The following is a 27,121-nucleotide window of genomic DNA, read 5'->3' on the forward strand; positions in this document are numbered from 1 at the left end:
TCGCATACCAAATTCGATTGAACTAAATTGAACTTGGAGTGATGTTTAAGAGAAGAAGAAGAGTGCGAGAGAATCAGATAGACATATGCAAAACATGTGAAAAAGAAAGGGATCCGAAATTCGACTTCATGAAATTTTCTTGATCTAAAAGGTGTGCACGAGCCATTATAATTGAGCGCTTTTTGTGGAATTTACAATGTCTTTGACGCATGAATTTCTCGATAATTTGGATGACATTTTGCCCCTTATGCCCGATTGAGAGAGAGTCTACTGTATTGCCTTGCGTATTGCTCAGCTGTCAACATGAAATATTAAATATATTTCCTAATAGATTTTCTTAAAATCTTAGTGATTTCGGTGATCTTCAAGTGATGTTATTAATAATAATAGTACGAGTATTATTAAGAATACTACGATAAAACTGCATTCTGTGTAAAAATTAGCGCAGTGATAACAGTAAAAAAAAAATCAATAATCAAATTTGAATTTTCGTAAATTAAACATATCATGACCCTTGTAACTTCTACCGTTTGTAAAACATTCAAGAGCTAATGCAGAAGGTTCATGAATTAACTTTGTTCCTGTGCTACTTATATTATGTCCAAAATTCAGTCTTTAATTAAGGCCTTACCGTTAAGGTTTTACATAATGCCTTAGCGCTGAGGCCGCCTTACTCTGGGTCAGACGGGTACTGACGGCAATTAAGTAATTTGAATCGGAAGTTAATTAACATACTCATTAGCGATTGTAAATCTCTGTAGATCTTAATTTATTTCAAGATGGTTAAGTTTTTCACTCTTTCACAATATAATTCACTTTTCATCTTTTACCTATACAAATGAATCCCTAATCTACAAATTCCCTCAACTCTGTCCATGACTTTGAAGAAAGGTTACCCAGAAAAGGAGGAACGTCGATTGTTTGCGCAAGTTAGAGTGGTGGCTTCTTAGCAACAAAACAAAAGGGGAAAGAGCTCACTGACCTATTTTGCCTGTCGTAGGACGGTTGTGCAACGGCCGCTGTCATTTTGTCCGGTCCTCCGGTGTCCAGTAGACTAAAATCTGTCACAATGGAGTTGTTGTTGTCACTAAAGAACCCAATATGATTCTCTGGGGGGCTCACTTGCTGAGGTTGACTGCACTGGAAAAATGACACTCGCACCTTGGAACGTTCGAGCCTATTTTGAATGAGACAAAAAATAAATAAATAAATAAATTATTGTCTGTTTGAGCAGCAATCAATTAGCAAATTTAAATCATCAATTAGATGGTGAGGTGGAGAAAATGTGGGTCAAGTGCAAATTGCGTCAATTGGTACTGAGAGAGAGAGGAAAGCTTCTCAGTGTGAGCTTTTATTGCAAAGAAATTCTGTGGCAGAAAAATCAATTGATTGGCGCCAAAATGTCCTGCTGAATGCCTGTTTTTACAGTCTAATTCTTTCCCTCTCTTCCTGTTCCCACCTAATGAATTTTCAATGGCAAATGTATCGAACAATATGGGCAATTTCCATTCTATAATGCCACATTTCCAACAAGGGTTATCAATCAATTTATCCGCAATTTTCCTCTCTTTTCTGAAACACCTTTGTTGTACTTGCGGGAAACGCGCTATTTTTCCAATTTCCTCACTCTCCCTCTTTTTTTCCGTTGCATTTTATTTGGTCTTTTAATGATATATCGGAAAATAAACAGACTCGCACCCACTTCTAAAATAGAAACTCACACCATGTGATTATAATGCGCATCAGACATTTTTTTGAGCCCACCATCCTCTCATGTTCTCATCTCAAAACACACTGAAGCACTTAAATTTGCTTTGGAACGTGCTTCTTCACAATTCCACCACGATTTTTCTCCTTCGCATTTTTCTCTTATTAATTGACCCCGCGGTGACATCAGAATGACGCCATCGAGACATTGGTTGACCACGAAAAAGCTCCCGGAGATATATGGAAAATTAATTCAGCAGAATTAGTGTACACCGCATTTTACTAGTTATTAAAAATGCAGTGTGATATTTTTGTTATTATTTCTGTAGAACTGAGTTGTAGATATTAACAGAGACGATATAAGCGAATTTGATGATACCCAGCGAGCATAATTTGCTGAAAAAGGCAGAGTTTTCAATATATTTTTCCTGAATCGAGCTGCACAAATATGCTGAGCGTTCAGCAGTTCTTGAACAAAATGTGCTAACCAATTATATGGAAATGGCACTGTCTTGAGAATGTCGTTTTGAGGTTAACAGAATTCAACTGAAAACACATATATTTTTAACTGAATTGAAATCGGTTAGTATTTGGTGCTCACTGGGTAGCAAGGATTTGTCTGGTGACAATTCCATAGATACAACAGAATTGTCATATGAAAATCCTCGGAAGTGTTTATGAAAAGTCTAATTTTTCAAAGATATTAACAATTCATTTTCAAAGAATCTTGAAAGTGCGGAAATTTAATGTAACTCTAGAATTCCTAGAAATAAAATAAATTTGGTGATCAGGATTTGTCCAATGACAATTCCATCGACAGAGCAGAATATTCATATGAAAATCGGTCAGATAGGTTCATAAAGTTTGATTTTATCAGAATATTAACAATTCATTTTTAATTTTCTTGGAAGCGCTGAAAATCAATCAAACTCTAAAATATATTCTCAAGAGTAAAAGAAAAAAAAAAACAAAATTTGTTGGTAGTAAGGATTTGTCCGGTGACAATTCCATAGAGAAAGCAGAATTGTCATATGAAAATCGTCAGATGTGTCTACACAAAAAAATGTTTCGTAAAATTTTTCGGTAATGTTTATGAATGCCTACTGAGGACCTGCACGGTAAAAACTTTTGGACACTGACCAAAATATTGGAACAAGTTTTCCTTGGAACAAATTTTTTTGAAATCAATTTATACCTAGAGAAGATATTTGTTTATTCCAAAAGGTTTTCTTTACAGTTGTGTTACGAAATATAGTCACAATTTTGTTAGAGTTTTCTTTTGGGACCGCTTTGATACGGTGGAATGTCTACAAATTTGATTTGATTTCGTTTTATGCAAATTTGTTCTTGAAAGTTGAAATAGAATTTGTTGCACTCGGCTGTTTTGTTCCCACTGTCAGGAACAAATTGGTACATTTTTTATAATAATATTATTCCTACATCTGTAACATATTTGTTCCAAAAATTTTCAGCGTCCGTGGACGAGGTAATTTTTGGAACAAATATGTTCCGAAATTTTTTACCGTGTACGAATTGCTCGCAAAGCGTATCACCCACTAAAAAGTTCGTAAAAGTTTGTACTTTTCACAAACATTGTTCGTAACATGATCATTTGTCGAGCATTTTTTGTCCTTTTACGATCATATGACAAGTTTTAACGAACATTTATTCGTGTGTTCACGAACATTTAAAAGGAATGTTTGTAAAAGAACAAAAAATTCTCATCAAGTGATCATGTTACGAACAATGTTTGTGAAAGAAGTACAACCTTTTACAAACTTATTTTTGGATTATACGATTTACGAACATTTCGTAAATCCCCTGTTGGAATTCACAAATATTTACTAACAATTTCACGAAATATTTTTTCTGTGCATGATGTATCATTTTTTCTGATAATTAACGATTTATCTTAAAATTGTCTAAAATGCAGAAGATCAATCTAACACATATGTGAATTCTTATGGGTGAAAAAAAACAGAATTTAGTCATAGTAGAAATTTATCCAGGGACACAGCAGAACTGTCATACGAAAATCGTCAGAAATATTTATGGAGAATCTCATTTTTGCTGATAATTAACCATTTACCTTAAAATTATCTTAGAAAATAAATAAATTAAATCTAACTGTAAAATAGACATAGGGGGAAGTGGGGCACTTTTGAAACTGGGGTACCTTTGAAATTGGGATTTTTCACCTATTTATAATTAAAATTGAATCTTATCGTGATATAATTTAGCTGCACAAACAGATTGGGAAGCCAAATTACATTATGACATGGCTCAATTACATTTAAAAATAGGTGAAAAATACCGATTTCAAAGGTACCCCAGTTTCAAAGGTGCCCCACTTCCCCCTAAAACTTTTTGAATTCTAATAAGCTGAGAAACTACTTTCGTTTTTGTATCCTATCGATCGTCGACAATTCAACAAAGAAATAACGAATAGTACTCAGAAAATCAAGCACTTTTGTTCGATTTTCAACTTCTGAATTGTTCTTCACAAATATTTTGAATAAACTTTAAAATCAGGACAGTTAAAAAAATTTAAATATCCATCTAATATTTTGAGAATAGGGAAACTATGCCAAATTTCGGACAGGTAGCATATAAGCACCAATTTTCTAAGTTTAAAGTATTATAACTTATAACAACTTTATTATAAATTTTTATTTGTTATTATTCCTTTTGCAAGAGTGTTACTTAGACCCTTGTTGAGCAGTCTATCTTTTTTGTTTTATCTAAAACAACTTTTAATATATTAAGTAACAATAAGCATTTGGTATGCAATATCGGACACCAAGTTTCTCTTAGTCACTTGGACCTTCCGAAGTCTTTTAAGGATTTTTCTTTACAGCTTCTCGTTTGTAGAAGTTAGGCTTTTTTATTTCACTGACATTGAACGACTTTCAAAAAATAAATAAATGTCCGATATAGCACGCTGTCCGAATATTAGTACAGTTTACGTAATTCTAAGAGTGCGTAATTTTCCGACAAAAATCTTCGGAACTGTGAGAAATCTAACATATATTGACTTAATTGGGTTTCTGAAGAATTGTTCGTTGATTCTTCCGCGGATTTAACGGAACTGTCTATGGATCCTATGGATTATTATTCAAGTTGTCGATAAATTCTTAAAATTTCAAAATATTTTTCCTTGAAAACTTTGCCATTTAAAGTGTGTACACTACTTTTGTAGAATATCTCCCCCTTGGAATAATTGCCATCGACAACAGCAAATGCATTTGTGTAACAAATTGTCTGAATTTTAAGAGATAAATCTCAATAAAATTTATATTCCGGGGGCCATATGGTTCATCGTCAAAACAAGTATATTATTTTGAATCTCTTCGTTTTCTTAAGCGCAAAGTGTCTGTTTTTACTTTGAGATTTTGCACAGTGCAAAAAGACTGTTTTGGCTTCTGTTTTTAGCTGATTTCTCAATGACATGACTGAGAAATTACGCGACTTTTATTGTTCTTATGGTAATCCTTGACTTCTAAACTAAATGGGACTATTGTTTTTCACTCAAAATTAGCACAATTTTTGCAAATGATTATTTTATACTTGGACTCTTTCTTTTATGCAAAAATATTATTATTTTCTGCCTTTTCTGCCCATTTCTTCCTCCTCAATTTTATGAGATAAGTGATTGTATCATGTTTATTTATAAAAAAATCTCCCAAGTGGTTGTGACTCAATTTCTTGGTGGGTATCTCTTGTACTTTGCACACAAGAGAACATTTTATTAAATATGCAAATATCGAGTGATTTTGCCGACATGGAGAAAGGTCACGGTGAAAATAAATGCGATGATAAAAAACCTCCACAGGAGAATATATCACGAATAATATTGAGAGAGAGAGAATAAATAATTTCTCGAGAATATTCCCTAAAATGGGAATTGTCGCTGAACTTTCCAAATTTCTGCTCTTCATGTGAAATTTGTCTTGGGTGGTTGACCTAACCTCTTCCTGAACACCCAAGAGCTATTCTGCAAAACACGCCAAAGACTTTTGCTGCATAATTCCACGACAAGAGTAATCGCTCCGATTATTCCAGATTATTTTTTAATCAATCTCCAATTGCTTTCTCGCATCTTTTCGAGGGAAAGAAAAATATGAGAAAGACATAGAAAATTAAATTACAAGTTTTCTCCTCTTCGGAGATAGAACTAATTGGTTTTGTTCCATCTCACCAGCAATTTCACAGTATTTCCTATAACATTTTCATGAGTTATATATGGGGCACGCCTCGCTGCTGGATCATTTGTAAATTTCTAAATTGACTCTAATTTCGTTTCTTAATTCATTCTTGTTTAGAACATATCGTTTACATCTCAAAGTGTTTGCGTCAGCAAATTTGTGGGGCCTCTTTCACTTCAAATTTTGAAGGATTTATCCCAACTCTCTTGAAAATTTGCTGCGAAATTCAGCAATTTCATATGTGTTTTCTCCCCAATAACAGGAAATTTTTAGATCAATTGCTATTCTAGATGCGTAGAAGATTTTCAAGCAGGAAATTCTCTTTTGGAATTTCGTATGACTGATTGGGGAAAGTTCACGTTCAATAGATGAGAATTGTCCATCAATGTCTTACTATTCAAACAGAAATGCTAAATGTTTACCTAATCATGTTAAACGTTCTGAGAATATCTCTGTAAGTCCGAATACATTTGTGGTATGCAACTCTTCTGACCGATAAGATATTGATAAGATGCAGCACAAGAATGACAAATACTTGAGAATCGATGAGAAAACAGGGTATTTTTCATTTGTTTAAGGTATTCAGTGCAATATTTTGTAAATAACAAATTGAACATTTCACAGTGTGATCAATTTCCTACATTACACATTTCAAAAACCATCTCTTCCAGTTTCTTTTACACGTAGCAATAAAAATGAGAATTACACGATTTTTTTTAAAAAAAAAATTACACAAAACCTGCGTCCTTATGCGAAAATCATGTTGAATCATTAATAACGGATTTTCAAAGTCAAAGATTGAAAAGGTTCTATAGAGCCTATTTATCATCCAAATGGGGTAATGCTTTTGCTGGTTTGGAAAGGTCTTGGAATTTCCGACAAAACTGAACCGGTTCCAATCGGTTATGAACCGGTATTGAATCGGTTCATAACCGATAACGAATTTTTATCCGAATGTCAATTATATTACTCCTGAAGTGTATCTTGGGCATTGTTCTAAATGATTTATAAGTCGATTGTGAACCGGTAATGAATCGGATGAGAACCGATAAACAGTAAAAGATGCGAATGTAGTTTTGAAGTACACTATCTAAGTCAAGAGTTCGAGCACTTCGCAAAGCCTGGGAAACCTTGCCATTCCTTTTCAATTAAATTAATTACCAAATTATACCAAATTGTAATTACAATTGTGTACATCGACGGCAATTATTCCTTCTGTTAGAATTATTCGAAAATTTTCGTTTGCTGACGACACACGACAATTTTTATCTATTGATAGGGGACTCTCCGGTGGTGGCCAGTGGATTTGAAGTCACTTCACAAAGAAAAACACTTCTTCAATCTTTCCCAGAGCTTTCGGTCCTGGATATGAACCTTCTTCAGTGGTCGACTAAACTATGTTTTTTGTAGTCTTTTCGTAGTTTGTAGTCTTTATGTAGTTTTAGTCGACCACTGAAGAAGGTCCACGTCCCCGAAAGCTCTGGGAAAGATTGAAGAAGTGTTTTTCTTTGTGAAGTGACGTCAAATCCTCTGGCCACCACCGGATAGTCCCCTATCAATACACATCACGCCAGTTCTTCATCCAATTTTTATCGATGTTCTGTAAGAAAGTCGATCGACCCTCTCAACATTGTTCTACAATTATTTGGATTTATTTCCAGGTGATTCTTTAACGTTTCATTGAATTTTAATCAGTCAGGAAATAATAGTTGTTCTGTTATGGGTAATTATGGTAGTTCTAGATGGTAACCCTTTAACCAAAGCGGTGGCAGCCAAAATCCCGAATGTTCAAAATAGATAGATAGATAGATAGATAATTTTATTCATCACAACGCTTTGCGAACGCAATACAGCTCAGTTGTAATGGGAGATTTGTAAATTTGCGGCCACCGCCGTCTAAGTGTTGGTGTCCAACCTCCAGAGTGAAAACGGTGGAAAACTCCTTCACAGGTTGTATATGCCAAAAACACATCTAATGGATGTGACAGTTTAACATGTTTTTTAAAATCCCCTTTACAAATCATATCCCCTTTACAAATCGTGAAAGGGATGAAATTATATGGAGGAAAATGTATAGAATAATTTCCCAAGACACAGAAGATTTCCCTTTGTCTCCAGAAAGTGCAGATGCAATCGTGGGAGTAGCTATGACACTTTTAAGAATTCGGAATTTTGGTTTTCGGGATTTTGACCCATTCGGGATTTTGGATTTCGGGATTTTGGCGTTCGGTATTTTGGCTTTCGGGATTTTGGCTTTCGAGATTTTGACCGGGACCCAACCAAAGACTTCTCTACCCAATTCCAGAGAACGGGATCCCGGGTCCTGTGCTGTGGTTAATGGGTATGAAATCTTTGGGGTAAATTACAATGAAATAGGGGCGTCTTGTGCATAAGGTCTTGAGAGTGGCCTTAACCAAAAACATCTCACTGATCTGACCGCTATCCTGTCGGATGATCTATCCTTTAGGCTGAGCAAAGGGGTGTGATTAAGAACAATCTCTTCCACATCCTAGGGCAAATTCCGAAAGATGGTGAACAGGGAGGTCATTACTGGCCTCTGAGTGGTGACGGTTTAACCGAATGACCTTCATGCTTTATCCTAGGCCGGTGTTGTAGTGAGACTACTGCCAATCTGGGAAGTCTAGAGAGGTTTTTTTTAGTGAGAATACTGCCATGCTGGGTGAAGGGTTTGTAACCTTCGGGGACTGAAAGGTAAAGGAGCATGGAAGACTTGTCTTGGGGTTACTGGCCTCTAGAACGGGTTCAAGTGTTCCCTGACCTGTGACCAGTCCAGATTAAACTGAGAGTCCGAGATGGGTGCTAATAGTTCCCGCCATTGGAAGCCATATTGAGGAAGGACTCAGCCGGGTTGTCGGTTTCGATGAGATAGTAGATACTTAATGTACACACAGAGAAATTTTAGTGGCATAACAACTCCAAATGGTGTTGTCGGACACACCAACCTCAACCCCAAAATCAACTAACCCCAATTCGGTGTTCAGAATACACCAAGTGGTGCCACAAAGTAACTAACACCGGCTTTGGGTTTCTGATTACACCAATTTTACACCAATTATTAACACCAAATTTAGCGTTGTTGGAACACACCATTGTGGATTTTGTATCACACCATCTCAAGAAAATATAGGTGTTCCTTTTACACCAATAAATGAAAAATGTCTACGGATTTGCAACTAAAACTAAATGATCAAAGGATTTAGAATTAGGGCATTGGAATTCATTGGAAGGGATTTGAAATTAAATTCCTGGGTGTTTCTATTTAAGGATTTTCCATTTTTCTGCGTGATTTTTATTAATTTTTGACCATTGTTTGAGGGCTTGGGGCCCTCCCTGGATGATATTCTCTGTATTTCAAAGCCATTTGGTGCGTGAAAATCTTTTTCCAACATTTAAGCCTGCGCCGAGATTTGAACACGCGACCTTTGTGATGACAGTCGAGCATCTTCCAGCTGCGCCACGAACTCCTATAATGTATTCAAAGCATATCGGGAACCGTTGCATCGGCACACACGATATTCCAAAATTAGAGAATACAATTAGAATTACAGATTTGCAACTAAAACTAAATGATCAAGGATTTAGAATTAGGGCATTGGCATTCATTGGATGGGATTTGAAATTAAATTCCTGGGTGTTTCTGTTTAAGAATTTTTCATTTTTCTGTGTGTGTGGTCGATGGTGAGCGACGAACACCGTTTGGCGTTGCAACAGCACTGTTTAGAAAATTGATGGTGTTACTTTTGCACCATTTCAGAAATTTCTGTGGCGGAGTTAATACAACACCGCCAAAGCATTTCATAGAACACCATTGATTCAAAACTAGGTGTTAATTTGGTGTGAATGCTACTACGTTTGGTGTTCAAGCAACACCAACACCAAATTCAACCCCAAATTCAACACCGCTTTCTCAAAATCACTTCTCTGTGTGTATTAGGATACCTATTCCTCTCGTTCAGTAATAACCTTCCCGATTTGAGAACTCTCTCCGGTTGAGGTTTTTCCTTTACCGATTCGAAGGTAAATTAGAGAGAACTTACCTAAAAACCCGTTGGAAGTTCGAACGTTTAAACCGAAGAGTTACACAAAACTGAACGAATTCATGAAAAGGACATTTATCTTAATAAAATTGAGATTCAAACGTTCTGCCATCCTGAAATTCCACAAAACTACACAAAAAATCACTTTTTGCAGCAAACGTTTGTACACTGTTGTTGACGATTGAAGTGTCAAGAATATCGAAATTCAACATGGCAGAACAATAGCGCTAAAGCGGTGAGTACGTGAACTTGCACTTTAGGCTTTCGGTAGATTTTCGAATGGATTTGGATTGGCTTTGGAGTGGCTTTGTCTCTTCGAAAGGTTATTACTGAACGGAGCCATTGATGATATATAAAAATTGAAAAATACTGGCAAAGGTTGATCTTAAGGTTGTAATATGTGCTAGTCCGAACTGAGAATACCGAAAAAGAGTTGTTGATAAGTTCGCAATTATAAAAATGATAAACTTTCAATTAATTTTATTTTGTAAATATATTTTAGATCAAAAATAATTGTGCGTACCCCATTATAGCATATGAAAATGTTTCTCTTGGCAATTGCATCCTCACTTAAGCCGCCATTGTTTACAAGATAACCTAATGTTTTCACAATCAAAACCAAACTGATTATATAAATTTAGCAGAATTTCCATCATAAATCATTGTTATTCAAATATGCATGTGAGAGAGTTTTGTGTCGTAAATTTTTCCATATTGCATCAGAGCGATTAATCTTTCAACTTTTATGGACTGCTATAAGAAATGTTGGTTGGATTTTTTCTTATGGATTTTTTTCAATATTCAAAACTGAGGTGGATTATTGAGATTCTCGCGATTTGAGGTTTATTTCTGTGGAAAAATTCTCTGCAGTAGTGGATTTTCTCTGAGCATTAATGATCCCATGGATCGCTATATTAAGAGAGAGTCAATGTCGGGAAATATGATATAAAATGCCTGATTTTTTATGCCATCTTGAGCAAATGCCTTCAAAGGGCAACGCTATAAATTGTTTAAGTTTATGGGGATAGTGTTTTATTTTTATTGTAGGCCATATAACAGAAGGCTTCATCCATAATCCATTTGTCTAATTATTTCAACTGCGTCTTCTCACTTCTTAGGAATATTCCTTTCTTGGAAGATGATGATGAGATATATCAGCAACAAAATATATTTAATTTAATCAGTATTCATTTAATCAAATACACTCTATATTGATTGCTCTAAAATTGATTTCAATTAAATTCTGTTTGTATGATTACAAAATTCCATCTCTCATAAGCGCGTGCAATTTATTTTGTGCGCTCAAATTGAAGATCAAAGTTCTTGCGGTGATTTTTCATCAAGTGCAGACCTCAAAATGGAAATTGCTGTAACTGGAAAAATCTCATCAATTTGCATTTCTGCTGGAGATTATGCATTCCCTTCGCGAGCAATTTAATTTTAAATTATATCACTATCGCGATTAAATGTCTGAGCTCAGGCATTAACATTGGTAAACTGGGTTTAGCAAGAATTGAAAAAAAAGAGGCTGATGGTGTGAAGGAAACGTGATATAAATTACCTTTTTTTTCATCAACTATTTTCCGCTGCAGGGTTTCATTACAAAATGATTGTCAATGGCAATTATAATTCTTCTGTTTTAAAATTACAATAAATAAAATAATAGTCCCATTGACTTTGAAGCCGGAAGTTGCTGTGGTTCTACTATCAACACAATTTACAATGTCTAGCAACTATTTTTAATTAAATTCATTCTTCCGCCCAGTGCCCAAACCCAGGAATAAGTCGATAAATATTCTTTTTAACTCTATTTTCAATCTTTTGGCTCAAAAATTCAATATCCAACAATAACTTATAAGTTAGCCAGCCATTTAAAGGCGAACACTTCCCTTTTGTGAAGCCCAAATCTACATCAGGTTTTGGTGCAATTCTCGCACTCCTCCTTCCCAACAATTAATTTATTGCAACTCTTGTTGATCCTAATCATTTGGAGGGAAGACACGTAGTTCATTGTTGTTTTCGGTGCTATATTTAACTCAGGGTTCCGTCTTTTTCCCTATTGTTATTGCCTCTATCTTGCATATTCTGCACAAACTTTCGTTCCCCCTTCAATTGGGTGCTATTCCGAATGGATTCAATTGTCTAGTTAATTGAAGATGAAGAACTTTCCAATTGAAGAATTATACATGTGTTGTAGTTTTATTGTATCGATTGTTAGATTTTTTTTATCATTTGAACTTTATGTGAATATTCTTTTTTACTGGATAATTTTTTATCGCATCTTTTTTTCGCACAAGAGTTTCATTCATTGGGTAATATAGTTTATTAGTACTTTCCCATGATGGACCATTTGAGGATGTATGTGGTTTTGTTCTCATTAGAGTTGAGAGCTCTTATAGAGTAAAGAACATTATTCAATTAGAATTATCTAAATATATAGAAAAATTAGGATTATATAAATTAGGCTTAGTTCTAAACGGGGATACTTTAAAAATGCACTCGACTGTGCTATCTATTGTTGAAAGTCTTAGGAAAACTTCCAGATGTCCGTCATAATAAACCCAAGTGTGTCTCGGCTAAAATAGAAAGTTTGATAGAGTTGCTATGCTCATAGTCGAAGTGTCTCGGCTAACTGAATTTCGAAATTTCATTCTAAAGTTTTGCGCAAGTTTGTAGACATATATGATACAGGGAAAACTGGAGCACCATTGAACATGGGGCCATACCAATCATTTTTTCAGAGAAACGAGGATCCCTATAGTATCTATAAATTCATACAGGTCTCGTCCTTGGAAGTTTAATACGAGATAAAAAAAGGCATAGTATAAATTAGCAGTAAAAAGTTAAAATTGAGCAGTAACAAACAAATTAGAAACAGTGACAGTATCATCCAAATTTTGACAAAGGGAAAATAAAGAGCTGTTCTTTCTATCTACTCTACAACAATCTTAGATGTTAAATATATAAATTAGACCCATTTTTGTAAAGAATCATTTTTTTAATGATCATAATTAGATATTTTACTGCTCATTTTGAATTTTTTACTGCCAATTTTGAATTTTTTACTGCTCGATTGTTTTTTCCCGATTAAAAATTGTAGTTTTCGGTGCTACCACGTGTTCGATGTTACCCCAGTTTTCCCTACCATAATTAAAGTTATTTGATCATGTGGACAATTGTAAGAGGACAGGAACCTTATGGATCACGTTGACTTGATTTTCCCAAAGAAAAAAAGCAAATATTGTCATTACTGATATTGAAGACACATTGAAATTCGAACAAGGAATTACATGAGCTACCTCGAAAAATTATTGCGAAGTTCGAAATGTCTTTTTTTCGGTTGCGCAACCGAGCTTCGAATTTTTTAATCTGTGAATTTACTGAGAGTACATAAATATTACGTTCAGTAATACCCTTCCTGATATGTATGAGAGCTGTCTCCGGCATAGTTTTATATTGTATCGATTCAAAAGTATTTCACAGAAAAACTAGAGTTGACAATTCGAAAATTTAAACTGACAATTTACACAAAAGTGAATAAGGCCATGAAAAAGACATTTATATTAATGAGATTAAAATTTAAATATTTTACCACCCTCAAATTCTACAAAACTATATAAAAATTCACATTTTGCAGCAAATGTTCACACATTGTTCAAGAATACCGAAAATTCTAAATAGAAAAACAGCCAGCGCTAAAGCGTCGAATATGTGAACTTGGACTTTACTATTGAACAGAACCGTTCTATTTTAATTCGAAATATTTCTAAGCTATTTTAAGAAACGTAGGGTGGAATCACCAGTTCTCGCCAGTGCCCCACTTCTCGCCACTTACATTGAAATCGCTATTTTTCGCAATTTATGAAATAAATGAGTCGCAATTTTTTTGTATTGTTTCTGCTTCTACGCATAGAATCGAAAAATAATAATTATTCGTTTTGGATTCACGATTTTGATCACTTTTTAGGGCAATATTTTAAGCAAGTGCATCGAATCCAACATCTCTTACCAAATGTACTAAGTGTCGTCAAATTTTCATCAGGCCAAAAATACCTATTTGGGTAAATAATTTGTCTATTGAATATTTAACTGCACTTGTGGAATACATAAAATTTGTATTTAGTCAATTAATATTTCATTTTATATTATTTTTGTATAAAAAGGAGGCATGGCGAGAAGTGGTAATATTCTGGAATTGATTTTACCACCTGTCGCCATATCTTTTCAATAGGCGACGCTAACTTCACTTCGTACATTCTCAGTTGTCAAATCTGCATTGTTTACTTTCTGCAAAAGCCCCATAATTTGATTTCTCAAAGAAAAGTGAAGAAAAATCATTTAAAGAGAGTAATAATAAAGTGATCACAAGGAAATAGAAATGGTGAATGTATTCTTTTCATAGCATAACCTAAAATAACCGAGTGTGGTTCTTTTCAAGTGGGTGGCGAGAAGTGGTTACAAATTTTACAAAACTGGCGAAAAGTGGTAAAAAGTGGCGACGAAATGGTTATTTTTGCATTATTAATAAAAATCAGTTTTTTAAGTAGTCCAGCGTTATGTTCTAGGATTATTGTTTTCAAGTATCTAGAGCCAATACATCTAAGTAACTTTGTGTCAAATTTGACTTGTCTTGTAACAAGGATTCAAAAGTTATGATTAAATGAATTTAATTTTTTACTAAACATGGCGATAGCCGGTTATTCCACCCTATTATTACTATTAGAAATCAAATACAAAGCATTTTCAAAAAATTATTGGGAGAAGACTGCACTGACTGTACTTTGTGTTCTCCAAAAACACTAAACAGATAATTTTTTCAATGCTTTGTTATTCGAAAAATACAAATATTGGTTACTGACAGTTCGAAATTCAAACGGAAAATATTTCAGCCACCACGCGTATCACGCGTACGAAACGAGAAGTAAAAACGTTTTTCTCTGGAATTCGAAACCGATCTATGAATGTCTTTTCTCTTTGAAAAACTCCAGCTATGAACGTTCAGACCTGCATTATTTTCAAAAAGAATCAGTTTTTAGATTTTTAAAATTTTAATTGATCCAAATCTCTCAACTAGACGTTTTTGAACTCTTGCTTGTGCTGATATTTCACTGAGTAATTCATTCAAGTGATATTCCCTTTGAAAGTTACCGCAAATCGGAGGGAATTTTTATCGAGGAGCACAATTGCAAGAAAAATGCTTAATATGTCAATATATAAAGTTATAGAGATGAATTCATTTACCAACCAGTAAAAAAGAGCCCCTCATTGTCTTTTATTCTTAATGTTTCACTCTTTTGTGTTTCAATTGAAATTTCTCAACTGATGAGATATTCTGTGGGTTGCTTATAAAGTGAAATTTGTCCACAATGAATTGAGAAAGAGGGGTTTAATTCTAAACGAAAACTTCTAATTAATTTGTCAGTCCTGACACAAGAAGGAATGGGGTTTGTGGTGTATGTCTTCTATCTTATCACATCCTAATGATGATGACAATTCTCTATTAAGTTTACTCTAACTTTTATTGCTTTGGTTGATGTTACCCAGATTCCTTTCAGACTATTTTTAATTACACTTCAGAAATACCTAAGTTGATTTACTTTCTTAACCTTCAACTCAAACATATTTACATGTACAATTTTCAAACTTGTTTTACTTTTTATTCTTTCTTACAAGACGTTTGAGAGGCATATTTCTCCGAAATGCTAAATATCCCGTTTTGTGATTCTTATCGAAGTACTAGCGTTGTGTAAATGGGAGTAACAGTTGATGAAAAAAATATGTGAATTATTCTACTGTAAGGTTAATTTTACAGTGTTGCTTTACATCACGATTTTCTTTCACCCAAAACCATATGATTAATGGGACAGAGGCTTAAGCAAGTAAAAAAAAACCTCCAAGTCATTCCTAAAAACCTTGACATTGGCTATGCTCGAAAGATTTTCTAAAGTGCTGTGGCTTTTTTATCAAATTTAATTTTCCTCTTGGTAATTCGCAATTTGAATCTCTTTACTGTGCACATTTTTTTCACATAGGTTTACTGAAAGATTGCCAAATTGAGATGCGAAAATCAACAAGGGGCCAATAACTTCAAAATCGTAACTTTACTTTTTGATATATCGGTGTTGAAGCTATTTATTAAACTAAACTTGAACTTTTAAATGTTTCAAATTAAAAAAAAAAACATAAACAATTTTAAATTTCTTTATTACAATTAAGAAAGTCTTGAACAGACTTACGGAGGGGTTCCTGAAAGCTAGAAGTCTATGTTTTATACCGTTTAGCCTACAGCTCCTGAACGGGCATTCAAACAAATTCAAAATAAAATTCTAGTAAATCGGAAATCAAAATTGCTCAATATTTCAAGTAAATCATAACAATCACTTTAAATATTACTATTAAATAAAAGTCTATGTTGGAGATTACGTTGCAAAAGAAAAGAGATAATAATGCTAGTAAGGTATAGTTTTCAATAGCCACCGCCATCTTACACCGGATTCGGATCTAAGATTTAAATATATGGCTTGCAGGTAACAATTTTGATAAAATTTTGACCTTGAAACTGGGTGATTGAGAACCAATTAACCATTAGATGTTGAAAAACCACTGAAATTGTTTGTTATTTTTAATTTAGGGACCATAGGGTACTGGACTAATCTTTTAGTCTGAAATCAGTTTTACGAGTCAGGGCAAAGATATTCCCATTTTCGTTCAGTTATTCTAAAGTTTGTTGTGTTTTATTCGAAATGCTTAGAGAATTCTTAATGGGGAAGTGCAATTAACCTTTAAGCTCTTAAAGATTTGCTTCAGGATAAAAAGATAAATTGGTTTAATCAATTTCCTGCAGATTTTTTGGTCTCTTTGAACTTTAAAAACAAATGCATTCTTGCGATGAAGATCCTTAAACTGCTTTACAGTCAAAATTTTTAACGGATCTAAACCTCGATATGATCCATTTGTATAGCTTACAACCTATTCGACGCATGCCAACCCAGTCGACAGCCATAACCCATCAATCCTAATCCTTTATTTCTTTGACAAGCCTACATCCTACCATCATAATGGGTGCTGAAAGGTTGCTTTGTAGCTGTTATTTTAGGTAACTGTACTCAGTCCACAGTGAATGAGCGCCAGTCTTTGAACGGTTCACTATCATGAAGTGAAAAATGGGTGGCACATTCAGTTCTCCAATTTCCTTCTACATGTTTTTAATATTATTTAGGTGAGCCCTCTACAGGGCTCACACTTAAGAGATTTAGTTTTTCTGGATATTGATGAAGACCCTTCACAATATTTAACGCTTTCTACTGCATTTCTCTATCTTAACCGTATTTCAGTTATCTTTTAATCTTGTCTTTTTATCTTATTTAATTTTTCAAAAAATATGAATGACGAAGTCTTATTAATTGGGAATTAGATTTCGACTGCTTCATCTTTGTCTCCCAAACGAACGATATTTTGGTAAAATTTTAGAATTCACAAATTTTTGAATCGAAAACTTCACGTTGTTAGTCAGTTTTCAGCATAACCTTTACCGGCTTAGCACATTCAGAAAAGAAGTCTTGAATCTTGGTTTTAAATACTAAGTTAAATATTCAAGCTGTCTGTAGCGTAGATGCGGGTGACTTTGTACTCCATGGGTGATTTTACGGCCCTGCTTTTCGCAAGCTTTACTTTAATTTCAGGACTTAAGGATGTGCCAGTGATCATAAGACCACTTAATGATGGTTTAATTATCATCCTTAACTTCTAGAATAAAAGAAAAGCTTACGAGAAGCAGGAATGCAAAGTCACCCAAACTGATTAAAATAGGGGAACCCGGGGTCCAATTAGCCACCAAATGAAATTTTTCATTGCATATAATTTGTACAAAAAATGATTGTATGAGGCTGATAAATATTTCAATGAATAGGAGGAAGTATTGAATAAAGAGTGGTTTCCTCAATATTCCATCGCAGGCAAACTATAAGTTACCACTATCTAATACTATACGTGGCTAATTCTGACTCGGTCTCCCCTAGATATGATAATTTAAAAAAAAAAAACGTTTTTTCAGAGTTCTCTGTGTAGCGTCCCCAAGCAATGCCCTGAATTCGCTTTAGCGCAAGGGTTTAACAGGCCTGTCATTTACAGTTCAACTTGAGTGTCACACAGCCGATCATGAGGACTGATCGCCGCCGATTAGCCGATCAGACTGACTATCAGCGCCGATCAGTCTATCAGAGTGACCATAATCATAAGGGTAGAATCACATTGACAGTAAAATGCTCACCGTATTTCGTTAATTTACGCATTTTCATTGCAATTCTTACGCAAATTCTCGATTACCGTATTACCTTATCTCATACTCGGTGGCACTAGGTGAAAATAATATAAAATGAGAAAAAAATAATACGAGAAATTAATCGTACAGTTTTTTTTGACGTGTTTATCGTATTTTCGTTTTAATTCTTAAATTTTGCTATTTTATTTTCACCTAGTGCCACCGAGTATGAGATAAGGTAATACGGTAATGGAAAATTTGCGTAAGAATTGCAATGAAAATGCGTAAATTAACGAAATACGGTGTGGCTGCGGCGAACATTTTATTGTCAATTTGATTCTGTCCTTAATTGTATCGGGATATTTGTTATTGTTGCAATGTAATCATGTTATGTTATACTGTTGTTGATATCATGGTTAAAAAATCTACTAAATCCGTTTATAGACCGCTTAGGAGCGACTTCCCCGCAGTTGGGATGCTCCTTCCATGTTCCTGAAGTTTTTAGGAAGAGGCGGTGCATTTTTATTAAGTTTTATTTAATGTGAAAATGGCTTTTTCTAAAACTCAGTTGTTCGGGCGGGACTCGAAATCACAACTGTGAGAGTCGAGTCAGAGATCTTATCCGCCCAAGACCCAACGGTCTTGCCTATTGCGGCACTGAGATTCCCATCGGAGTGACTTATCGGTGCCGATCAGCCGATCAAAGTGACATATCGGCGCCGATCAGCCGATCATAATGACTTATCGACGCCGATCATTCAATCTTACAATTCCCTTGCTAACCCTACTTATTCATCCTCTACGACTTCAGAGTTTACACCTAATCAAATTTTGTTATTAGAATTATTTTTTGTGGTAGTTTACAGCCCCCTTTGGAATTCTATTTGCAAATTCAATTTTTCACGGGGGATGCTGAAACAGTAATTGAAGTAGGAATTGGCATGTAGGTTTTTACTGTAAAATGCTCAACCTGTTGCCGGTACTTTCACTGATTTTCAGTCTAATTTGGCGATAGGGAAATGCCTTCACTTGTCTTTCAGCTGCATTCTTCGGCTGTTTTCTTATGTAAAGTTTAATTTGTGCACACGGGTTATTGACATCTTAAGTCTCTTGAAAACAAACTCTGTGAATTTCATGGTAAATCCTCGTGTTTTTTTGGGATGGAAGGAGAATTCACGTTTTCTTATCGCACTCTTTAAACATTGTCACACAATGCTCAGGTGAAAAATTAGAAAAGATATGAAATTATGGTGCGTCGTTGACAAAAAAAAACTATTTAATGGGTTTGTTGTGCTGTTGAATTTCCATTTGTGCTTCAAAAATCACTGAATTATATAATCGATTTTTGGGTGAGACTTCAACACAATTCGATTGAGATTATGTTGATTTTTTACTGTGACATGCGTGAAAGAATCCAGGGAAATTTACTTTATCATATTGTAGCCACCTCACGTATTGAGCACGAAAATTTTTATAAAAGCTGCACTTGGTGATTTTCCATGAAAAATTATTTTTATCTGCAAAAATTCACAATATTTTTCGGGGCGGGAAAGTTTCAAGGTGACTTATGGAGAAGGTTTATGATTCTTGTTTTTAGTAATAAACTTCTCACAGAATTGTGACCTTGATGATGCAGTGAATTTTACCTTGAGAAAATCTCCTGAGCACCAAAAATACTTTGGATTTTATCTTCCAAAAAAAAAAAAGAACACTTGCACACACTGCTAAAAATTTCTGATTTAATCCACTGACCTCAAGGGGGGTTATAGTAAACCCTCTGATGATCTTTTTGAAAATTAAACTTCAATCAACTTTTACTTTCAATTGTGCGTTGCTTAAGGAAGAAAAAGACACTGAAAAAAATCCACAGATACAATTTTAGTAACTCAGGGGTGACTCCTTTTTTTCCACCAAAACTATCTCTGTCTCTTTCTAACACTTTGGTCAGATGTTCATTTGAGGGACAATCTCTCGTCACTATATTTTGCGCTTCGACTGATGGAGATATTTGGCGTATTTTGCCAAAAAAGATTGGTGTTGATTGAAACCTTCCGTTGTTTTTTTTCTGTTCCACAACTCCTCAAACACTTGTGTCCACACACAGTGGAAAATGTGGGAGAAGGAGAAAATTTTTCACGTATAGAAACGTACGTGATTAGCGTACTGTCTGTCTCTCTGTGATAAACTAAAAACCGACATGCGCTATCGCACTCCACTAACCGCGCCAACCATCAAAACATGTCTTAAATGTTAGGCAGAAAGAGATAGCTTAACCCCACTCCAATTCAAAGCGCGAAAGAGACAGATATAAATCATGGTTCGTGCAACAGTGGGAGTGATAGAGACATCATTATGTTTATTTTGATAAACCGGGAAAGAGATGACTCTTAACGTCACAGAAGAATGTTTTTGCGCAGCTGCGTATGGCGTTGTAGATTTATTTTGACACTTTATTTGACATATACGGCAGTTTATCCTAATTAAATCGGATTATCTAAACCTTTATTGGGTTATCATGACAGATCTGTCAATTCAATTCAATTCCAATATGTTTTTAAGCTTTGCGATAAAATCTTATTTGCAAAAGGCGTGATGAAGACATTATGGAAAAAGTGCCCCATTGTTCGTCTCTTTCTATTCTGCAACAAATAGAGTTGTCTCCCTCTTGATATTTGGTAGAAAGAGACAACACCGTCATGTAAAGATATTAAAGCAAAATTTATCTGAGTGTTTGTGTGGGAAAGTTCAATTTGAAAAGCTCAAGTGTGGAGAAACTGCTAGAAAAGAGCACCCGATGACTCATGGAGGTCAATTTGCATCTCAAGTATTTCCCCTCATTTTAATCTATCAATTGGGTCACATACAAATTAAATCATTGCAAATTTTTCCATCAATCCTAAAGCATTTTTTTCCTTTCAATTAATTTTCTAGCAGTCGGAAATTCAATCAGAATCTCAAATATTTCCCGAAGATTTCTTATAAGTCAATCTCCTGGATGTCACGATAGAGCAATAATTCCAATCATTGGTGCATATCATAATTATCCACACAATAAAAATAAAAATATCCCCATATGTTCTTTCTTTTTTCTCTCATTAGAATTTCATGGTTACAGACTTTCAATATTTGCAGCTGAGAGACAGCTATACAATAATAATAATCCAAGAAGACCAATAAAAAAGTTCTTTTGTATTGAAATATCATACAACATGTTTTGTCTTCAGAGCTCAATTGCACAAGAAAAAAACGTCCACTATTTTGTTTACATGCTCTTCCAACTCTTGACAAAATAATGATTTTGCAAAACTATATGACTCATGTGGGCAATTTGCCGAAAATGTGCGTGTATTAAAAGATACACGAAAGGCAAGAAAAAAGCACTTAACAAAAACCAAAATGATCAATAGACCAGAGTCTCAATAGAGTTTGCTATTTCTTGCTGAGTCTTTTCTTTGGCTTTTGTGGTTTGAGAAGCGTTGCAGTTTCACGTTTTAAAATTCAATCTTCGCGTTGATTAAAATACTGAATCATTTTAGGGGTCATGGAGATCATGCTTGAAGCATTTTCAAGCAATTGAGTGGTTTGGAGAAGTCATTTGTTTGAGCCATCTTCCAGGATGAACTTAAAAAAATATGCTTTGCAATTCACACAGAAACCGTTGAATATAAATTCAAAAACTGACAGCTGTCAACAGACTGTCAAAATGAGTGGTGCTATATTTTAAAACCTTGACATTTTACATTAAGTCAATTGTGAGAACTTTAATTTGACGACAGTTGAATAGTTCAGGAAGCATTTATATTTTATAAGCTGTCGCTTTGACATTATGTAAACAGCTGTCAACAAGCTGTCAAAATGACTAATGGTAAGTTTTAAAGCATTTACAGTAGACTCTCTCAAATTCGGGCATTTGGGACCAAAATGTCACCCGAATTAGAGAGAAATTCGGGTGACAATTTTTTTTAAATGCAACGATTTGAAGAGATGAATAAGCATACACATTTTGACTTTACATACTCATATTTATGGCAAATTTCATGAAAACCCCTTAATAATGCAAAAACATATCAGAACTAAGACAAGCCATAACAAAATTAAGCATATTTGCTTCATTTGATAATCATAATCAAATTTAAAAAATGTCAAGAAACTTATTTTAAATGTAACTGCCGCCCGAATTAAAAAGTAGCCCGATCTTATAGGAGCTGAATTAGCGAGAGTCTGTCTACTGTATATGAACTTGGAGTGAAAATCCTGAGAATTTTGATTTTATGTTGAATAATTCAGGATGAATTTAAATTTCATAAAATGTCTCTATGACATCTTGTTGATGCCCTTGCACTAGAGATGGTAAAATTTCAGAAATTTCACAGCAGTCGCAATCTACTTTAGGCGGAAATTCATGAAATTTCTTAAAATTTACCAACTCTACCTTGCACACATTGTCAATTTGACATTCTGTTGATAGACATCAACCAATTGCTAAAACGTGTAATATAATATTTACAGTAGAGTCTCTCAAATTCAGACGCTTGAAGTAAAAATCAGATTTTTTACTTCACAAATTCAAACAATATTTTCAAATAAATAAAGAAATTTAGCGAAACTTAACTTGTTTTGAATCAATTGTCAATATTTTCTTATAAACTTCAAAGTGACATATTGAGCCCGATCACAAGTAGATTTTGATTCTCCAATAGTGTCTTGGATGAAAGGTAAATGGAACTCTATTTGCACAAAAAGTCGTTTAAGTTCGAAGAATTCAAATTCAATTTCGAATTTTCATACTAAATTTTCGAACAAGGTGGGGAAAATTTATCAAATGTCACACTAGAAAGCTGGCAAAAGAGTTACTCAGTGAAAATGGAGTGATTAAATACTGGGACAAGAACAGTAAACGTCATTGTTTTGTTTTTTTCCTCACAACAATGTGAAGACCGTCACATTTTGACACTTGAGAACTTCGAAATTCGAACATGATGTACCTCATCCACCTTGCGGAATTATCAAGAAGTAAGAAAGTCTCTTTTTTGGATCTTCAAATAGATTTTCGAATTTTTCAAGATCTACTTCTGTACGGAAAGATTGACTTGCTTGTCATTTTATACAGTTATATTGGGTGTTGATTGTAAATATTCAGGAAACAGGAAACATTTGACATTTTAAATTCAAGCCTTTGTTCGAATTTGAGAGATTCTACTGTATATCATGTTTTTCGAATTCGGATTTGGCAACAGTTAACACAATTTAAAGAATTTGAAAAAAAAATCTGTCACTTTGACACTCCGCTGACAGTTGTCAACAAATTGTCATTTCGAATTATGAATTATTTCATAGCCCTTTATTTAACTATGAGCTATGAGATTTTTTTTTAATTAAGGCAGTTGTAAGCATTTACAAAGCATTTAAAATTCAAACACTTTGACATTCCACTGACAGTTGTTAAAAAGCGTCAAAATACTGGTCAATGTCATAAACCTCGCTGGCGACAATTTTGTCTGCAAGCATTTAAAAGATTTTTAAAATCAAAGGCTGTTAGTCTGTAATTCAGTTGACAGCTGTCAATAAACTGCCAAGTGCTGAGGCATTATTTTTATGTTTTCAATATGCTTAAGCTGAATTCTAAAACTTTTGTTTCGAATGTCAATTGCAGAAAAGTTTTCAGCAAGTATATAAAAGTTTATAAAAGAATTTAAAAGCTGTCACTTTGACATTCTGTTGACAGCTGTCAACAAACTGCGACTACGGTCACAATATTTTATAACCATAATTTTATACAAGATGTTTCTTGATGTTTATGTCAATTCCAATTTTTTTAGTTTTTGATATCTACTGTTGCTTTGGGTATTTTTTGACAGCTGTCAATGAGCAGTATGGAAACAGTATTTAAAAATGAAATTAAATGTCAATATAAATACTTCAAATAATAATCAACAGAGAAATGACGTAAATTTAAAATACTGGAACAGTTTTGATTCTAGTTCTATAGTGGTTGTGGCCCATTTATTAAAAGGTGTGATTCTAAGCGCTATCCATGTGTTATTATATTTTTCTCTCATCGTGAGAATATGAAAATAATTTAATAAACAGCGTCATAATGTTTGACATGCAGTATTTTTACAAAATAAATGTTAAAACTTTTAAAAGGAAATTCAGAAAAAATGCATCTATTTACTAGGAAACTTTCTAACAATCCTAAATAAATCAAAAACAATTTTTCCTGAAGCAAACAACGTCCCACCCTTTTTCCATTTTGCTCAAGGAGTTGAAATAATAAGAAACTTAAACTGTCAAAGTTTTCCAACAAACAGTAAAGCCACTAATATTATGGGGTGAATAAAATGTAATAAAATATATGTCGCATATTAGATGCCAAGAGTTTCTGCGTAAATTTCCTTCTCAAATAGGAGTAAAAAATTGCATAAACACGAATGATGATTATAACCCAGTATGTGTCTGTTGTAAGTTACGCAACTCGGTGATATATCAAAGGCAATTGTAAATTTAGACTACCATTATTCACCATTGTGGGTCTTTATGCAAATATCCAACCATAATTCATCAAAAGTGAAATTTAGTGTTTTGGCGCGCAAAAATTTGCAAGGAGATGTGGAATTTTTTAAACTCACTCTTCTTGTAGCTCAATTCCGCTGTCATCGAGTCCATTGGATGGGTTGCTGGTGGTTTTATCAGTTGCGGAAGCGGCAGCAAAGTCAAATTCACGTTCTGCATGTTCAGGAAGTGGAGTGGGTGTCTCAAAAACAAGAGTCTCCACCATAGATCCCTTTGATGAGCCAAATGAGACTCTATAAATAAATGCCGGAGAAATGGAGGTTAATGTACTTGAAGGATGGAAATGGGAAAATGTGTGTTATTGGGGAAAAATCTTGCCTCTCTGACATACTCATTTTTAATCCATTAAACACTTTAAAGCAAATTATTTGCTCCCCATTAACTTGAGAGTGTTTTTCACATACTTGTTCGTTTTTTTTTCTCCAACTGAATTTCCTTCATAGAAAAGTGTGGCAAGAATTTTTCTTCCTTACCAAGTTTTGTGTCAAAAATAGAGCAATAAAAGATAATGTGCATAAATGTGTCAGGTTTTTCAGAATGTTCTTTTTAAACCATATCGATCACAGCGGTGTATTAGAGCGTGTCGTGGAAGTAAATTACAAAGCTGTGTTTTTATGGATATATTATTTCTGTCATGTCATAAAAATCAACGTCACATGTTGGGAAAACTCTGAATAGATCTACTGCGGAAAATGGTTTTGTTCATTCTACTGACAGCTGTTGATTGGCTGAATTTTTGATGCGAATTCAAAAGAAATTGACAATGCGTTTTACGGAGGTTTTAAATAATTCCGGGTTTAAAGTATAAGGTCATGTTGAACATAGTTTTTATAAGCTCACTAAATTCACTAGAAGCTAGAGTTTTTGAATACCCTGTGAACACCGTTCATTCCTGAAAATTCCTACTGATCTCAAATGGATTTGAACCCAATACGCTTGAACTAATCAGTACTTCAATAGTTCACCTATTGAGTGCATTTCAACTTGAAAAAATATAGTAGAAAAATTCTTGTTACGATTTTGAACAAGGAATTATAAGTTGATAGGGGAAACTGGGGCACCACCAAACACGGGGTACCACCAAACACTAATTTTTATTTCTAAACTACTTGGACTATCTCGACCATTCCTTCAGTGGACAAACATCCCTTTAGTGCCTATAAATTCCTATAGGACTTATCCTCTGAAGTCGAATATCCGATTAAAAAATCGCAGTGTTTGGTGGTACCCCGTGTTTGGTGGTGCCCCAGTTTCCCCTATACCTTCTACAATCTCACAAGAGAAATCGTATTAATCTGGTAATTGAAACTTAAAAAATTTGATACGAAAATGCATGCCAGCAGTGCTGCGGGCAGTTTTCGAGTAGTTTCCATAGCTGCTAATTTCGTAAATACGCCAATCTTCGCACAGTTGACGCGTGCAAGCGGGAGGCAAGATCAAACAGTTGGTACAGTCGAGTTCCTCAAATTTGAACGACGGTGGAGTTCGAAATGTAAAATTTGAGGTTATGTGAAGGAAGTTTTGCGTAGAGTGTTGGAAACGCGAGCGCTAACTGGCGGAAATATTTGAAGATTTATTATGTAAGCCCTTCCGGCACATTTGTCAGTCTTTTTGTAGAAAACGTGGCGTGACGTGCATTTGTGAATTTTCATAGGAAAAGAATTTGCGTAAGTTAGGATATTTCCTCATGTTAAAAATCTATTTAATTTAGTAATATTTATTGGTTAGATTTGGCTGAACTCCTTGGGAGACGATCAAGCTAGTCCTGAGTCAGGAAAAAGAGTTATAACTTGGTAGGTTCGATAAACGATTGAAAGAAATTTAAAATGGCGTCAGGATAAAAATTATTAATTGAATTACAGGTTGTAAACTTTCAAAAAGCTTGAGGTTGGTGGAAGCAAACGGAGGCCGTTTGAGATTAAAGTAAGGATTGAATTGTTTGAATTAAAGAAATGAATTGAAGTGTATATTTATTTTAGGGACCACCAACATTCATTCATTCATTTGTAATCAGCCATTTAGTCATCGCCAAAGTAATCAAGTCCTTGCAGTCCGCCACGGGGAAATTGAGTTAATAAAAATAAATACAGTCCACTATCTCTTGATTTGTTTGACCCAGGGGACTTGGTCCCCAACAAGTGGTCCTTCTCACCGTGGATCAGTGACTGCAACGGACTGCAGAGGATTTGATTGTTCTGTCCGGAAAGGACCGCGATTGTCGCGATTGTGATTCTTGATTTGTGAGGGCTTTCCAGACGAATAGCACGATGCCTCGCAAGAGCCAAAGGGCAACAAAAGGTCGACCTCCAACTCGTTAT

General features: G+C 34.5%; 1 protein-coding gene across 1 annotated transcript in view; it reads right to left on the minus strand.

Moving 5' to 3' along the window:
• Nucleotides 1-27,121, minus strand: part of LOC129807299 (uncharacterized) — a 102,165-nt gene that overhangs the window by 17,884 nt on the left and 57,160 nt on the right. Inside the window, exons 3-4 of the mRNA XM_055856474.1 lie at nt 24,860-25,036; nt 983-1,177 (exon numbers count right to left, since the gene is read on the minus strand). Of these exons, the coding sequence (XP_055712449.1) occupies nt 983-1,177; nt 24,860-25,036 (372 nt within the window). The remainder of the gene's footprint in view (nt 1-982; nt 1,178-24,859; nt 25,037-27,121) is intronic.

The sequence above is a fragment of the Phlebotomus papatasi genome, chromosome 3 (assembly GCF_024763615.1).
Source record: "Phlebotomus papatasi isolate M1 chromosome 3, Ppap_2.1, whole genome shotgun sequence".
Lineage (NCBI taxonomy): Eukaryota > Metazoa > Arthropoda > Insecta > Diptera > Psychodidae > Phlebotomus > Phlebotomus papatasi.